Consider the following 19068-nt stretch of genomic DNA (forward strand, 5'->3'; position numbering starts at 1 on the left):
ACTTACATTATAAGAAGTTGGATTCACAATAAAAGAACTATTTAGTTTTTGTTAGACAATTTTAAAGGTAAATAATTATAAAGAAAATCATTGATAGACATGTCTTCTGTTAAATTCTTGAATTATATAAATAGTGATGAACAAGTCTTCGTTGCAATATATTATGTATACTTTATGTGATCGGCAACATCAAGATGAAATGATGAAATTATGGTAGAAAATAGGCATATTCATGCAATCAGTGTTAGTAAGTACATCAAAATTTTCACATTAGTTATAGAAATCATGGGTCTTATTTAGAGATTATCTTTTGTTACATTCTCCATCTAGTTATTATTATTCACCCAAACTCATGTATTGTCACTTGTAAATAGGTTAGGTAAAAAATAAAATTATTATATAAAAATTTAATATCAAAAATTAAAATCAAGCATAGTAGATCTAAGATAAAACATACATATCTACATACATATGTGTCTTCTCTTCTTATTTTCGGAACCATTATTCATGGAACATGAATCTACTTATAAACCAACTATATATGATTCTTAAAAAGTTCTCGAAGTATTATATGATCTCTATGATCATTAGAAAGTTATCAAAGCATTATATGATCCTTAGAAAGTTCTGCGAGTATATCATGAAATCAACTTCTATCGTTAGATAATATAATTTATATCATATTATTATAATAAATTATTCCTTTAGCTAATGTATATATAAATCAAAAAGTGAACTTCCGAGATAATTTATAAAATTAGTATCTAAATATATTATTATTCCAAACTGATCTGGTTTCTGAGCATATAGATAATTTATAATTTTATTTTTGGATAACTCTAATATCTACATAGTATTCTAAATACAAAACTGATACTTTGTAAGATATAGATTTGAGCATATAGATCTAAGATATATACAAATTACATTCATGATTAAGTCCGATCAAAATGTTTAAGTAAAGTGAGTCAAATTGATCAATTTTATATTTGAGAAGGTAAGTAAAAAATATTTGATTTTTGAAAGATAAAATTATAATTATATTGGGACATATATTGAAAATATCTAATTTTTAAGGGTAAAAATATCAAAACGATATCGATTGTAATTAATACAAATTAGAATGGTAAAATAGTTTTTTAATATGTAAAAAATTCCTTTTCCTCTTTTTTTTTTCTTAGTCACTACAGTGTCATCTGCTACTTGTGGGATTGTTTGTGTCATGTCGTCCGCCATTCGCATGCCGAACCCAACTCTTTCGATCGATATATCCTTCGATCGATATATCCTATCACCGTAACCCTCAAATGATAATCAATAGGGTATGTCGGATATATCCTATCACCGTACATGCTTCTACAAATCTACTGAAGAAAGAAGCTAAACTCTCATCTCTTCCTTTTTTCAGAGCCACTGTAATTCGTGAAATAAAGATCTATCCAGAGATAAATAAGAAATTTCTATAATCATGATCCATAGAACATTCTACTATATAGGTAAGAACAAAGGATCTAGAAAAGATAATTATGAGTGTCCCTTCCATCATGATCATTTCATAAGAAATCCTATCATAATTTCCTTTTTGTTGATCGATGATCATAATTAGAATCCAATAAAATTTATAATATACTTTACTTAATTAAATATGATCACATAATCCAATATTCTTATTCTAAATCTACCTTTATTTGAACATTTAAATTGATAACCCATTATATGCATGATGTTCACTTTAATACATCAAGTGAAGTGGTTCCTCCACATAATGCTAGAGGATGCTATGAATTCCAAAAAAATATTGAAGTATAAGGATGACCCCAAGGAGTTCTTTGAATCTATAAAAACATTGGGAATCAAAAAGTGAAGTTAGTGGCAAAGCATGCTACTATTTGTGGAGGAAATCTAAAGTGAGAATATTTACTTATTTGTATGCTGATTTGTGATTGAACATCATGCACTCAAGCATATTTTACAACAAAGGATATTGCTACTTATGATGATTTGAAAACTTTTCATGAATCAAGGAAAAATTAGTTCCAACTCCTATGCACCACCCACTATTCTTTTCCTATGTAAGAATAGAAATTCTATAAAGAAATAGAAACAACCTCATTTCATTGTCACATCACACTAACCGATCTCTATTCATCTATCATAAAGATTGGATTGTTTAAGGGAAAATCTCATCATCACTCCAAGATCAAATTTTGGTGTATATTCACATATGTGTGCAGTGGATCATGAAGACATCGTGAAGAGCTATTTATGGGGAAGTGGAAGTTCCAATAAGATTAGATTAATTCATTAGTCCTCCCTCCACTTTCCTCATGCTTGGATGCCATGCTTCCTCAAGAATATGGAAGAGCCCTAAAAGATGGCTACACTGCTAAGGCTTAAAGTGTCCTTCGAGCCAAATGAAAAGCCATCTTGCAAGGATTTAAACTTGTTATCTATGGTGGTCTCAAAGGTTTCTAGATTCGATCTAGAAGAATTTAAAATTCGATCTTGGAAGGAATACATTGTGTTCTATCTATTAGAGCTCTAAAAGATTTTGTTCTCTTTGGAATATCAAGAGCATTCTGAGTGATTGTCTTTTGTTTAGCAACTCAGTAAGGATGGTCAAACAAGGGAGGACAATGGACAAGCTCCAGCTTATCTATATCAATTCTCACATTTCTTGGGATAAGTTGGTGATGTTTGTGCAGCACAAGATGGAGCTACTTGGCATACTGTATATAACACTATGGAAGTGTGACAAGATACAATCCTTCCAACTTTTAGTAATAATTATTTACTATGAGCGGGATAGAATATTTATCAAATTAATGGCTGATCAGAAATACTGAATTGTTGATTAAAGGTGTGATTTTATGTCCTAAAGTTTAATTGTGATTTTTTTCTTTGGATAAAATGTTTCTACATCATTTATCACCATTGCTATACTTAAGTAGTTAGTACACTGAAAATTTATGAGATTTTAGATCATCAATTATTATAAATTGATATTATTTTATAACTAATGTAGAACAGGAAGAGAAAGAGGGTGAGAAATGAAAAACAAGGAGGAGAAATGATGAAAACTATGATCTAATGAAATATATACATTTTTAATAAAAATATTGATAAAAAATTATTGAACATGGAGAGCTAAGTGATCCATCAATTCCCTTTTGCCATGGAATCAATTCTTTTCCCTATGAATTATGCATACTTTTTCTGCATGGCCTATTGTTTCTTGAGCAGAATTCTACCTACAAAAACATGCAGCTGTTGTTAGTTGAGTCCATCCCAATTGCTCATCTTTCCCTAAGATATAATTATTCATGACTCTTATGATAGCACAATTTATTCTCTCTCTCTCTCTCTCTCTCTCTCTCTCTCTCTCTCTCCAATTAACATTTCTGAGATAGTTTCAATGTCTCTCCACTTAAGATTGATTAAGAGAGACAATCCAAAACTTTTGGCATAAATTTGTGGTATTCACAATGACCAACCAAATTTGCTGTCTTGGCTTCATATTTCTTCATCAGAAAGATACATAGAAGCTTAAGCTCCATGCACTTGAATCATCAACATGATCATCATGATTCTGTATGCAGAAACAAACACAACATATAATCAAGTATTATGTCAACAATATGTTCCAGAAAACAAGCATATGGTACATTAGCACCGCATCTCAATCCTTTCGGGCAATCAACTCATCTCACTAAAAAGAAGAGCAAATCATCAAGCACTAAGTTTCAGCATTTCTTGGTCAAGCCACCCATCTGCAAACCCAAACGCAAACAAAATGACGTGAATAAGATCCATACTGTATTAGGAGTAGACTGGAGCGCCATCATCTCCGGGGAGTGGAGTGCTCGTCGGAGGAGCATCCACAGACCGCAGCCACGGTCTCGACCTCTCTCCTGTGGAAGCTGCGGTGGCAGTCACAGGCGGCGCACCGGAGGGCGTCGCTCGTCCCCTCCTCTCCCGACGCCATGAACTCCCGACAGCCATCGACGGCGTAGCCTCCGACGCTGGCGGCGTGGTTCTTCCTGCACTCCTTGTACCGCACCACTCTCTCCGTCCTCACCACGGGACCGTTGGAGGCGGCCTTGTGAGGCTCGTGTTGAAGGCCCATGCTGCCTCTGCTCGCCTGCAAGGGTTTGCGTGTGCCGGAAGAGAAGGGATTTGGCAGGAAGGGATCGAAAAGAGTGCTGTCTCCTCACGTCGTAGTGGACTTGTATTGAAGTGGTCAGGCAGTGGAGTAGGTCGGCTTGGTGGTTGCTTTGTCAAAGTAATATCATGTAAATTATCTTTAATCTCTCTCTCTCTCTCTCTCTCTTTCACTCTCTCTCTCTCTCTCTCCATGGATTCTCTCGGTGGTGTAATCTAGAGATGGATACGTTTATATCATGTTTATTGGATTGAGACTCTCACTGTCCAATGCACTTTTTATTTTTTGGTGTCAAAAGCCATCCTATGCAAATTACAAGAAAGTCAAATTCATAGCATATATTAACATTGATTACAGAGGTAACAATGCTAATAACCAATACTTAGGTAGTCATGGAATGATTAACTAGAAGCATATAATTATGGAGCTTTGGTATAACAATTTATTATCCTCCAAAAGTATATTATGATAACAAGGAAAGTTTCCAACATTAATGTTTACTGTTTAATGTTGCATGGTATTTTGGGCATGACTCCCACAAAATGTGCAATTTGAGATATAATTGCTAATCATTCAAGAGTGGAAGGCAATTACTCATCCTATTTTTGTCTAGCACATATGTCTAAGACAGATAAATAGTTTGCTTAATTTGAAGATATAAAAAGTAAATCTTGAGGGCACAAATTCATACTATTTTCTTGTAGCACAAAATTTGAATGTTTTTAAGTTACAAATGACCTGGAAATTGCTCCACTATACATTTTCCTAAATGCTTATTTCATACTTTAATTTTATAATCTTCATAAAACACACATATATAGACTCTAATATTCTTATTTTTTTTCATATAATCTTGTTGAGTGCTAAGCATTACAATTTTTATCATTTTGAATCAAATAAATCACATCAAACCCATCATTTCTCTAACTAGCTAATACCTTAAAAAATACATCAGATGAGATTTCGAATCCTCAACATTCAGTGAGTTTAATACATCATCATATCGATGTTTAAAGTGTTTGTCTAGATATAATAATATTATTTTGATACAAGTCGTATATTTTATTTCTTCAAGAACAAAAAAAATAATTCTTGAAAACTTCTAGCCATAACTAAATATATAATAGTTTCCATTAAAATACATCTGCTAGAAAATTGATATATATATATATATATATATATATATATTCAATTTATATCTTGCATAAATAGCTCTGGTTAAGTATGTATTTCTTGTTACATTACACAGTTTTATTTGTTTGAAATCTATAGAGGCCTATTAGAATAGTTTCATAATGGGATAAATAACTATCAAGTCTCCTCTTATTATATTCTTGGTTTATATTAGGTGTTTTGAAGCTAGTGGTTACAAAGTATGTATATTAGCCATTAATTAGTAACTTTCTAACTTTTTGTGCAACCAATTAGATGTTAAAGTTCCTTATATATAATCAACATCAGATCACAATCCTTGAATCTACCTCCACTTCAATGGAGTAAGGATACAACTTAAAATGGTTGTCTAGAAATGCAACTTTTAAAGTTGGATATTGATGTAAAAGTAGACTTAAGCCAATTGGGTGATTAGATCAATTAGCAAAGTAGAAGGAAATGAATGTCAAGAAGAGTTCAGTTGGTGTACTCAACTGATCCTTTTTCTGTGTAAGCAATGAAGTGGAATTAACATGTAATGGAAAAAAGAAACATTTTGAGAAGGGAGAACTTCTCATTAGAAGAAAAGGAAAAGCTTATCTATATCTATACTATCATATTTTAGAAGAAAATAAAATAGTTTTTGTTTTCTCGAAAGTGAGACAACACAATCGTAGGAAGATACATGATTTTACTGAAAAAAAAAATTATTTTAAAAAATTAATATATAAACCGTTAGATTTCTTCAGTTTGTATATCGGATTTATATCAATCCCTAACTGGATTGATATGTATCAATGTTTTAAATAATAAAAAAAAGAAAAAAAAAAGAAAGGAAAAAAAAAAGGGCTAAACTAGATAAGAGAGAAGTGAGGAAGACGAGGAAGATAAAAAATGAGAGAACATAATAAAAAAAAAAGGAGGATAATTATGGGTGATAACCAGAGATGATGAAAGGGCTCATAAGAGGGTTAGCAAATATGAATCCTAAATTATATTTATTAATTTTTTATATATAATGATTCAGATTAAATTGTTTGAAATAGAGACAATTCATATATTAATACAGACGGTTTGTTTCAGGTTTGAACAAAGCTAAACATATAATTAGATTTAGATCTAAGTTTGAATAGTCTATCGATTTGACGTACTTAAACTAGGGTTATTCTATCCTTTGTCATTCATAAAGTGAGATCAAAATATGCTTAAACCGGTGTTAGGAATTCGATATGTAGATAGCTCATCGGGTTCGAGCGTAAATGAAATCCATGGATACTCAACCTGATATTATATCTAATCTATACTTACCTAACCCTTCAAGATCAAGCTTCTCATGATCTTGCACAATATATGAACGTCAAATCTTCAATTTGGTATTAAGGTCTTTATATGTTAGTGTTGGTCCATAGTAAATGTGATGAAAAACTATACGTCGGTAGCTTCGAAGTTTGTGTTCTCTTTTGCGTTGTTTAGTTTTGGTGGGTACTGATTGATTGATCGAGAGTTTAATTTAGAGCTAAAGAGGACTAATTTGATTATTATAGGTTAACCCCAACAAATATATTTGAGTTAAGGAGGATTATGATAATCCAATTAAGTTGGTTTAACCAGATGAAAAATTATTAAGAAGGGTGGACTCATACAACTTCTTCATTAGCTAATCTATCTAACTCAATTAGTTGTGACTTATGAATGATCTAAAAGATCCTTGTTAATAAAATTAGAGAAATGACTTGTCAAGTTTAAATCATGAAGATTAGTCTATTCATGATTGATACTAATTTCCTAGAATAAATCAGGCAGATGTTTATGTGATTCAAAATCTTAGGAAATAGAAGTGGACAAGACATGAGCTTCTCTTGCATCTTTCAATATCATAAGGACTTTGGGGTGAGTAGTCTACTTCAAGTAGTAAGCTTGTGTATGTGAGTCATTTTTTGTTGATTTATGCAAGTGTCTCTAAAACATTAAAATCCACAAGTTCTGGATTAATTAGTCTAATTAATTCTGATAAGAACTATCAATATATTTTTGCCAATACATGATTTCTATAAAATTATTATGCATGAATTGCTCTGAAATTACTGTACAGCATAATAACTTTCCACTGTTCTTCCCCAAATTCTACTTTGCCCTCTTATCCACTAAACAATTGAGACAGGACAACAAGATATGGTTGGTGAGCATTCAAACAATGCTATAAAGTGGTGGGTTGGGCAGTAGTAGTACATAGATAGAGGCTTTATCACCTACTGATTAGGTATATCTAGCAAACGAATGGTGGACTTCATGTTGATGGCAGTCAAAAAAGCAAGACAAAGACTCCCCATGGAAGTGGGCACTTGTAGTTGCATTACTTGTTTCTTGAGAGCAAAAGCACCCAGATTTGTTTAACAAAGATTTCATGGATTTGCATTCCCCACCAAAGAAAGGAAACTAATCTAGCTTAAGCCATAAGAATGTCTTCTCATATTATGCATTACAGATCACCCTGTTGCTTAACCATGGTGGTGTCATTCCTTAAGCATATTGGCATTAGCATATCTTTTTCTCTCTTTTCTCATAGCATACTTATCAGGTTCTATTTTATTGCTTCATGGATATAAGGGGAACATGACATTGACATGAGCTGATACTTTGTGGGGCAAATTATTCTTCCACTAGTATATAATGTATACTATCCTGTGTACTTCAGAGCACGAGGACAAAGTTGAAAGCATCATTGTGTAATGAACTCTCTACATTTATTTTTGTTGTGTGGCATGCAAATGGGGCATCTTCTGCTTTCACTATTTCCACCATAAGGATGATAGCACAGCTAAAAGTGGATCAAAGTTGAGTGTGCAAAGCATTGGTAGTTAATGGAAGTTGGAAAAGATTGAAGAATGAGGTGGACTTGATTCCACATCTCCCAATTTGATTGCTGGACAACCTTTTGTGGCTGTGTAAGGTGGGTTGGGAACATTATGTTGAATCTCGGATTTTGATGATAAAATCAATTGATGGGTTATTTGATCTAATCCATATTATTGAGTTAAGTGTGCAGGATTAACTACGATAACCAGAAAACACAAAGCGAGAATACCGGAGTCAAGTTCGATGGACGTTTAAGAGTCCGAAGAATCGTCGGAGATGCTGCCAGAACCAACCGAGAAGAAATTGGGAACCTGTCGGAATTTTCGGAAGTTCGCCGAAGAGATCGTCGGAGGTTCACGGAGATCACCGAGAAGGCTCGGCTACTCATTAAAGTCATCACAAGTTCGGGAGCTTGCTAGAAGCCCGTCGGCAGAAAGTTCGTCGGAAAGCTCGCCAGAACAAGACTCGACGTTCGCGGTTGAAAATTTGCTTAGGATGTGTTTTGGTTATGTAGTCCACTTATAATTAGGATTAGGATTAAGAGATAATCCTATATCCTGGTTAGGGGCCCAAAGTCAGAGTTGGTTTAGGCTAAAAATTAAGCTAAACCAGCGAACTAGAGAGCCAAGATTGAAGCCCAACTAGTGGCTGAAAACACTGTAGTCGGGCTGAAAACACTGTAGGCGGTGGCACCGCCTAACTGGGCGGTGGCACCGCCCAGCACCCGAGTGCTGGGCGGTGACACCTCCTTGGCTGGGCGGTTGCACCGTCCAGCACCCGAGCGCTGGGCGGTTGCACCGTCCAGCACCCGAGCGCTGGGCGGTGGCACCGCCTGGCTGGGCGGTGGAACCGCCAGCACCGGGAACCCTAAGAGAATTCAAATTTTGGAGCCCAAAATTTGAATCCTCTTGAGGCCTATAAATACCCCTCAAATCTCAGCTGAGGTTACAACTTTTGAGAAGCATTTTGATTGAGAGAAAAGTCTTAGAAAGTCTTAGCAAGTCTTGTTTTCAATTTGCTAGAGAGTTCTCCTCCTTCTTTCTTATTGAAAATTTGTAAGAGGTTGAGCTGCTTGTAAAAGGTTGTAAGAGGGGTGTTTACCCTTCCATTTCAAGAGACTTGCTAGTGGAAGGTGGGAGCCTCATCGAAGAGGGGCCTCGCAAGTGGAGTAGGTCATTTGACCGAACCACTCTAAAAATCGGCGTAATCTCTGGTTTGCTTTTTATTATTGTCATTTACATTACTGCAAATCTTCTTACTGCTTTAGTTCCTTATTACTCTTGCTGCGCAACTTTAAGAATACGCCTTCAAGTTAAATTTCTCAAGTTTCATTCTTAACGTACGAAAGATTTTGTTAAAATCGAAGTTTTAATCCGCTGCACTAATTCACCCCCCCCTCTTAGTGCCGCTCCGATCCTAACACATTAATGGTATTTAAGCTGGCACAAGAATAAATAGATAGAACTCTGAATAGTAATGGTTTGAGAATCTCTCAAACAAAAATACTTGTACAAAGATCTTATGATTTGAGAATCTTAATAGTTAAAACTCAAGAACAAATAGTTCTGATTGTCTTGTTCTCGATTGTTCTGATTAACAAAATTTAGTCCACATCTCTGTTATCAAGTTTTCATTGATCAGACTGTACCATAAATGACAATAGGCATTGTTAAGCCAATGATTGATTCTGCAGGAAGCCATGAAGATGGATTTGATGTACTTGATTGCCAATCTCATATGAACATTTGCAATTGGGTATCCACAAGGATTTGATGTACTTGATTGCCAATCTCAATAATAAAAGGTTATTTCAGTCAATATACTCCAACATAAGGGCTCCTCTACACCAAAATAAACCCATTAGTGGAACATATGGAGGGAGAAGGAACTCAGAGATATGCGAATTAATCTCCATAAACTCCAAATATGAACTGAGCAAATGGAATACAAGTTAGAAAAATAGAAAAACATCCCAGCTCAAAGCAAGCAAATCCATGAGCAAGTTATTATAGGACTAACATTAAAATGTTCAGCAAATCTCATAATAGTTTTGCCTGCAAAATGTTTCATGTAGTGGCCCAAACTTTGAGATAGTCCCTTGATGACCAATCACATTGTAAGCAATGCATTGAACAGTTTTAGGATTAAAAAATGTTAACACTGATTGTAAAAATTATACTTTTTAAAACTGCAATATCCCTTATATACCCTTCTAATCAAATCCATGATGCTATCTGTTTTGGGATAAGGGAACTCCTGTACCACATATAGAAGGTAACTCCAACTCAACAACATCAAGTGTGCATACTCCAAATCCTGGAACTTCTATATCATTATTTCTGGGGCATCCTTTCTCCTTTACTTGGATGACTTGGGCACAGAAGGTCCTTTGCTGGTGTTCACTTCAGCAAACATTGAATATTTCCCTTTCCTTTGATAGGGTACTAACCTACTATCTTCACAGCTATATGAAAGAAAGGACGAACAATTGTCAAGATCATGTCCCTAGTTCATGGCAATGTAACTCTCATTTTTACCACTATCTTTAACTTGGTGGATTAAGTTGGGTCAAGCAATTGGTTGAGTCACAAATATAGATAAAAGAAAAATCAAAATATCTTTCAACAAGAACTGTTGTCGAGAGCATTGTTCATAGGTTGGAGAGCTTTAATCACTTTAATACATGTTGAGAAAAAAGAATTATTTTATTTGTGCAGTGGTCAAATTGTAGGAGATTTTTTCTTTTTAATTTTGATAATGATATTAGTCTACTGACACAAAACCGTAGGTATTACTGTTAATTATTATTTTCCTTCCAATTCATTGGTATTACATGATGATATTAGCAATCATAATCTAAGACACTCTTTGAGTATTATGCATATGTTTTATAAGTATCTATCAGTGTTTAGTAATCATTGTACAGAAATCTAATTTGGAGCCAAACAGTGATACACTAAAGGATATACAACAAACTGAGTCAGTCATGGATATCCTGCACTAAGATGAAATGAATGCACTCAAGGGTATTATATCATAGAAATTGCATGTATGTGTTTTGGTTATACATGAAATTTCTTTATTCTTTTTTCCTCAAGTAACAGTAAAGTATTTGCCTTCTGCAATAATTTGACAGTCAAAAGCAGAGAAGCAGCAGAGGCCTTCCTATAGCAACTTTCTGAAGAACAAGTGAATTTTCATAGAGTGCTAAATGTAGTCAATGTTAGCCATGACACTGCTCAGTTCAGTATTATAGAAAAAGTTATAATTATACTGTTCTTAAGCACTTGACAATTACAAGTTATTGGAAACAAAAAATGGAGAGAGATCTATGATGATCATAGGCTACTCATCTAAATTTTATTGGAATTTCCTCAGCTCAGATACCATGAAGGATAAAGAAATGTGAAAGTCATGGTCTATATGAATTCAGCATTGCATGATTAGCTCCATATCATAAATCTTCAACAAAAAATACTCAACTAAAGTAAAATTATTGTATCAAAACATTCCAAAAGAAGTATCTGTTCAGGCTAATATCAGCTTAAAAATAAAGCAGAATGAAATAATCTATAATGTTTGTTTTGATGTTACCTTATCCAGGATCCTTCCCTAAAAGGGTGTTACCACTTCAAAGTTCCAAATTTTGTAGCAGCAAACTTGTGATGCCAATCCTTAATCTAGAAAGCAACTATCATAATTCCTTTCTCTAAATGCACAAGTTGAAGCACCAACTACAGCACAGGACTCATCAGAAGACCGATGGAATGTGAATGTTAACCAACAACAAATTAGGAATCTGATAATTCCCACTGAATTTAAAGAACTCCATGCATCAGCATTATCTTCTGAATCAGTACAAAACTGCAATTACTTGACAAAATTTACTTTGAATGTGAAAAGGAGATCACAAGTACATTTTGAGTGGACCAGGACATGAAAAAGTAACAAAAATGACTGTTAGAAGGCTCGAAATGGATCAAAATTAACATAACAAGGTATTACAGGATGTTGCAGGAGTATATCTCACCTACAGAAATCACACAGAGAAATTATTTGATATTCATGCCTCTTCTTTAACGAAAACAGAAAAGAAATTCCTTCGCCTTGTATATGATGATTTATTATTCCCTGAAGCAGTTTCTTCAAAATAAATAACTACATGGGTTACCAGAAACAGATAGAAGTAAATCATTACCAGAAACTATCAAACAAAGACCATATCGATTGCAAGGAATGAAAAGATGGGAATAGGAAGAGCCCTAAGAATGAGAGGTAAGTAACAATTAAAAATCCCCATCATGGTTGGTATTGCCATTCTCATTTGTGTTGGTGAATCTGACTTCAATTAAAGTAGCATGAAGTGTATGGTCAACATCAGAGCCAGAATGGAACTTCCCCTTCTATGCAAACTTCAATTTAAGATACTTGATCAATCCAATTGTTTAATTTTTCAATGGAAGGATGACTCATTCAATGACATTCATAACAGAAAATGCATGAAAAAAGTGCAGATGGATAAATTTGTTGTGTCTGACTTCTGTGCTGAATAAGTAAAATTTGCCGTCTACTTGAAAGTTAAGTTTACATATATTCATGATAAATGGTGCATCCTTGTCTCTGCTGCCTTAATCAGACTCAAATGTGAGGTTATTGCTCACAGGTACTGAATATTTGGCTGTCAATTGAAATTTCAAACAGTACAATAAATGTTAAGATGGATGAGACTGTCACAAAGCGTGCTGGTGGTGTGGATTTTTACAAACTCATAATAGATACCTTTTGCACTGAAAGAGAACCAACTAAGGAATCATCGTATTGACAACTCCTACCTGATAAGGGTCCCTGATCATGCAACCACAATATTCCAAAATGCTAATTCCAAATACCTATCTTCTGTTCTGGATCTTGACTTTCCATGTAACTGATACTAACATTGTATTGAAGACTACTTGGTGATCTCACAAGACTCATATATAACGAGCCTAATCAGTCTTTTTTTGGACTTCCAATGATCCTCCAATGTAAATAGGATAGATGTCAATCATGAATCAACCAATAAACCTTTAACTTCATGTGCCAAAAGCCATTACTCAAATAACAAATCTGAGGCATCCTCAAACATAGAAGTTAAGTTGGACAGTGAAAATTATCTCGAGTAATTTCATAGTTCCCTTTCTCCAGTGTCTTTTGTTCAGTGCTAGCAACACTCGAATATGGCTTCTCTTAGTGAGGTTAATGATGTTAAGATGACTATTGCACAGACCTACTAAAAGAGGGTTGATTAATATTCATCACCTCTCAGAAATGTAACAATCACAAATAAGGAATTGATCAAATTCCTTGAGCTTCCTGACCATGAAGAAATGCAACAAAGATGACATATCATGGCCTCATTCTCATTCTATCTAAAAATTCTTCCAACAGTTTCAGCCCCCACATATTCAGACCATATGTTTAATCCTTATTAGCCATAGAAAGTGATTGATATCTTGATGAATATAACATCCCTATTCTTGTCGATTCTTGCAATACTTCATTCTCAATGAGAAATGCATAACCTGCAGCCATGTTGGTGAAACTAATGCAGCTGAAGAATTCTCCAAATACTGATCCTCAGTGAATCATAGCTAATGCTCCAACTTCAGCTTTCTAATCTTCTAGGAATAAGGAACTATCTCATGGTCTTCTAAATTAAGAGTCTTTCCATTCAAATATTCTAAAACTTATTCCCCAAATCCTAAATCTACTCAAGTGATTTGTGTTACCACCAAAGATATTCATGAACTTCTACTTATGAGCATATTAAACATTCATCAACTTCTACTTATGAGCATCTTAAAAACTTAAAATGGTCATATATTAAAGATAAAAACAAATATCAGATAAGTGACCACCTTAAATAGGTTAGTCCCAAGGAGATTTTTTTGGACAAACCAGTTTTGCTTCTAAAATCATTTAAGCAGAATTCGTAGTGACTAGTATAGCACATTATTGATACCCTTGCAACTGCAAGGTTTGAGGTCCCCTCATGTAGATCGTAGTGATCGTTTTTATGGTGCAGGCCACAATGGAGTAATATATAGTGGTCATTCACCAGTATCTTTGTTGTTGAACCAGAGATGATCATATCTAATCCTAACCAAGTAGACTTCATCTACATCCTCCACCCAATAAAATCATTCTTTCAGTGAGGTTCCACAAGCAAACATCATTACATTCAATTTCATGTTCGAATCACGTGTTATGGTTTATGATTGAACTTTAATCTCATCATCTGTCATCAACAGAACCAACCAGGCTGCAATACTTAAATATCTTGAAACAATAGCTATGAGGCACAGTCAGTGATTCTCATATCCCATTTGCGATAAATGACTAAAGAAGAAAACCACAAAGAGAGAATCAACCACACATTTAAGTTCGTGTAATAAGATACTGCCTTGTCACTTAAAAGAGGCTTTTCTTGTCAAGAAGTCAGCACGCACAGCAGTCCAATCGATAGCCATTCATGCCATAAGAGAAAAATATCATCAAGGTTCTCTACCTCAACTCGTTGGTGGTAGATGTGTGTATGTCCACGAACAAACGTCCACTAAAATCACCAATCCCTCTTATCATTTGATTGGGTCGACGAAAAAGAACAAAAGCAAACAGTGAGTGCAGGCGTACCACATCTAAATGTAAACCAAAAGACAAAAAGGAGGGACATTTAACAAACAGTAATCAACATCATATAGCAAAAGCTGAAAAATGATGAGTGAAAGAAAAATAAGACGAGAGCAATAGATTAAAAACATGGTGAACGATGGTAGATCTTATACCTTCGGAAGAGAGGGTGATGAAGACGGTTGATGCTTTCCGTGTGCGCCGCTTGCAGAGGCTACACAGGACTAGTACCGATACAAGAGAGGCGGAAGTACCAAAACACGTCGCGTTTGGATCCACCGCCAAAAGAGAACGGTTCGACGTTACAGCTGATGACGAGGAGTTTCTCTCGATCAGACAAAAAACACAGAAGAAGGAAAAAGATTCGTTGGATAGAAGTTTGCAATGACGACGAGAGCGACGACGACGAATCATCGGGGAGTACGGGCCCATCCACCGCCCGGAGAGCGCCATGGCTGGCCTTTTGCAGACGGTCGCAGCCAAATGGACAACGACGGCTGACGACGAGCCCAATGAATCATGCCAAAAGATTCGCTTGGATGAGGCGATGACGACGGCTGATGGCGAACTCGAAGCGTTCCGCCGTGGACGAGTCAGCGGCTCAGATTTATCTCTTTTTTGGGGTGAATTTTCGGAAGAAAAAAAACACTTTTTTTTTTAATCTTTTTTTTAATATAATTTTTAGTTATATTATTTTTGAATATATTTAAAAATATTATAAGCTTATTTAAAATACTATAACTCATATGAAAATATTCTTATAATTCATACTAAATATATATATTTGAAGCTTCATTTTTTTATATGAGTGACAATGTTCTTAAATAGACTTATAATAGTATTTTGATTGACCAAAAATACTTGACGTATTTAGTTGTTTTTTTATTTGCTAAACCGATAAGAATAATTATTTGAAGTTTTAATTTTTATATAAGTTGGTTTATATTGAGTTTTGAGTCAATTTTTTTTAGATTTTTAATAGATTTATAGTGTTTTGATGGAGACGATAAAAATATTATAAGTTTATATAAAAATAATATAACTGATAATATTTTTGAATAGGATGTTTGAGTGAGAAGATTGGGATATTTCATAAACAAGAATTTGTTTTGAAATTTTATTTTTTATATTATTTTCTTTTATCTTAGATGAATATTTTTTAATTTATTTCTAAATTTTCTCATATATTTCATTAAGATGTGATTCGAATCTAAGACTTTACAATAATACCGTCAAAGTTTTTATTATTCCACCTTAGTAACTAGAAATATTAGAAAAAAAGGCTTAAGAGATTAGAGAGGGATTGAGACAATCTCATTGTTTGCTATTAAGTTAATCAAATCCATCCAAATCTAATGGATCAATCCCTATGAGATTTGTTTTAGAAGGTAGAATTCCAATAGGACAATGTTGATTTGATTGAGATTCTTCTGACTTGAAGCTAATTGATACATATAGGTCTATCAACTACTCTCCCCCTAGCAAAATCCACATGCAAACCTAACATGCCTTCTCCCTAATTTAAGGAAAGATAGGATAATATTCATCCCTTAATGTTGGGATTCCTTAGAAACTTCACACTTAATTCCTCTAAAATATGCTTATAAGATTCATCCAATCATGCAAGCCAATAAACCTGAATTAATTAGTTTTCTTCTCTTTATATTTTCATTGATTATTTTAATAAATAAAATAGTGTTTATTGTGTTGCATTCTATTCTTCCTTTAGTCTCTATTTTTTAGAATTTTATAATATAATTGAGCACATTGATTCCTTTATAATTAGAATAGTTTTGAATATATTTATTGTTTTATATATCAAATACTAAAAAAGAAACTCTTATTGTAATCATCATGCATCTTTTAAATTCTCATTTTTATCTCCATAATGATACCATGAGGTCCCACCTCTAATTTTCATATTTTGTAGATATTTATTTACCTCATTTGTTAGAATATAATAATAAACTTATAATCTCAATAATTATCTATAGATCTAAGTAATGCATAGGTTATTAATTAAACAATTTTAAAAAAATATTTTGATTTTACATCCTTTGTACATATAACTCTACATTTCTTTTTCTAAATTTAGCAATTAAATCAATGTCCTTTTCCTAACCTTAAATTTCATATTTTACATAATCAAAAGTGCTGAATAATTTGACCAAATTCCATCACTTTCAATATAGGTGAACATACTACATTTATTTTATGCATCCAACACATTCATTATGGTCAAAGCATTCATCAGTCCAAAGAGCACCATCAAAATTCTGAGCATTGATATCATAATATGTGCAAATCAATGACAAACAACAATGAAAAGAAAAAAAAGGTAGTCAATTGACTCACATAACTAAAAGATAAATTAGAGGAATGGCTAAAGTTTCCATCAACATCTAGGCATAGGAAATGTAAATTATCCATATAACATCTTGGTCTTTGAGCAAATAAGCACACCCCAACACCACATAATTGAAGATATAGGAGATAAATTTATGATCAACCTTCATTTATACTCTTGATGATTCATACAGTGATACTACCAATCCATTATACTACATATAAAACCCAAAGAGCTACTTTTGCTAGACTCATTGATTCCATGCCCTCACTGCACACTCATCACTGCTAGAACATTAGCTATTGACTTCAAACTCTGCCAGGACTTTTTGGATCATGTCGATTGTTGGCACCTGATCCTGGGTAGTCGTTGCTTGCAATCTCCATCTTTGAGATTTCTTCTTCCATCATTCGCATGTCTCTGCTTGTCACCTGCATCAACAGAACTCGTTTAGATCATCTCATTCAGCCTTTGCTGCTGAATGAATGATGATGTTCACTGAACAGAGAAGATAGTTGTTTTAGCCCGAGGAGGAAGAAAGAAATAGTGGCAATCCACAGAGAGAGAGAGAGAGAGAGAGAGAGAGAGAGAGAGAGAGAACCTGGTCTGTGTCTTCAAGAACTGGCGTATCCTTGCTCCCAAAACTTAGGCTCCCTACTGCAGCAATCCAAGGAAAGGTAAGAACACTACGATTGCCAAACCGTATGACTCCAACAAGAACATATTAGAGATGTCAGTGAAAGGATTAGAAGAACTTAACTGTGTGCAGGAACAGCACCCAAAGGATGAACAAGGCATGACAACAGGAGCAGAAGTGCCAACAGCTGAAGCAGAGGCAGACCCCTCTTTCGGCCTATCATTTTGATCATCTGGAATGAACCTCTCACAGACGAAAGAGCTGCCGGTTCTCCCAAATTTAATGGTGGCAATGCCATGGGGAGGGTATTACAGGTCCAAAGGACAGGGCATGCCCAGCACCCCTTAAAGTCAACATCCATGTTATTTTTATTTGGAGGTGTGTGCTGCTGTCCCCTTGGTTTTCCTGACACTACTGAATGCCTTTGTCCTCTCCATTTTGTGGACGCTGGTGACATTGATTGCTCCTCCCATTTACTCCTCATGACCTAACATTTTATGGCATGATAAATAGTAAAGTCAACAGTCTCTCTTGCACAAATACGTATCACATCTTGTAGTAGGAGCACCACAGGCAGAGTTACTATTGATTAAGTAACAAGTGGGATTGGCCTGCAATATAATTGCACTTGAGCTGCATTTGAGTGAGCAACTACTGTCCCTTTTGGTAGTGGGTGTCTCTCGCCTGTGAGATATGATATTTAGATTTCAAGCAAGCTCTATAAAACACAAAATCCTATCAATCTTGCAGTGCAAATGGATCCCCTTTTTTCTTCAATTACCAAATCATGTTGTTTTTTCAGTGTGTCTATTATTTGTAAACTTATGTGATTAGTAAATTGGATTTCTATTCACAACTGATCTCTTTGCTTTCACTCTAACATCTGATACAAAAGCTTTGAGTGTTTTCCTGATCTAGAGTTGTAGTAAAATCAAGAACCATACTAAGATTCATGTGTAAATGGTTAAGCTTTAAGCTATGTTAATATGAAAAGGGAAGGAAAATATATGTTGAGCTTGTGAAGTCACATCTCCATTTCTTGGAGTCAATGCTTTTGTAATTGGCCTCATAAGTGCAAATGGTTTGGCATGACAAATGGAGCAGAAACTGATGATAACCCACCAACATGCCAAAAGGAAAAAAGCAAGGATGGGAGGAGATTTGTAATGGTCCACTCGAGAAGTGGGAGGTGTTTTAGTATCAAAATATACTACGCAAGAACACAAAGGATGACAGCAACCAATC

General features: G+C 34.5%; 1 protein-coding gene and 1 long non-coding RNA gene across 4 annotated transcripts; both read right to left on the reverse strand.

Annotated features, from left to right (window-relative positions):
* Positions 1 to 9629: 9629 nt before the first annotated feature.
* LOC135678166 (uncharacterized) lies at positions 9630 to 15323 on the reverse strand. 2 transcript variants are annotated; one of them, XR_010514829.1, is made up of 3 exons: positions 14995 to 15323; positions 11765 to 12018; positions 9630 to 10011 (listed from the first exon to the last, which is right to left on the reverse strand). It is a non-coding gene; the product is annotated as an uncharacterized LOC135678166 (long non-coding RNA). The 2 variants fall into 2 exon arrangements; XR_010514828.1 differs by having other exon boundaries at positions 11765 to 14783.
* Positions 15324 to 17326: 2003 nt separating this feature from the next.
* Positions 17327 to 18322, reverse strand: LOC135679830 (uncharacterized). Of its 2 annotated transcripts, none has more exons than XM_065193818.1 (3): positions 17947 to 18322; positions 17788 to 17840; positions 17327 to 17617 (listed from the first exon to the last, which is right to left on the reverse strand). In XM_065193818.1, the coding sequence occupies exons 1-3, from the start codon at positions 18305 to 18307 to the stop codon at positions 17495 to 17497; spliced, it is 537 nt and encodes a 178-aa protein (XP_065049890.1). In that variant the 5' UTR covers positions 18308 to 18322; the 3' UTR covers positions 17327 to 17494. The 2 variants fall into 2 exon arrangements, with proteins under 2 accessions (XP_065049890.1, XP_065049889.1); XM_065193817.1 differs by having other exon boundaries at positions 17788 to 17843.
* Between the last annotated feature and the right edge of the window lie 746 nt (positions 18323 to 19068).

The sequence above is a fragment of the Musa acuminata genome, chromosome BXJ1-7, assembly GCF_036884655.1.
Source record: "Musa acuminata AAA Group cultivar baxijiao chromosome BXJ1-7, Cavendish_Baxijiao_AAA, whole genome shotgun sequence".
In the NCBI taxonomy this organism is placed as follows: Eukaryota; Viridiplantae; Streptophyta; class Magnoliopsida; order Zingiberales; family Musaceae; genus Musa; species Musa acuminata.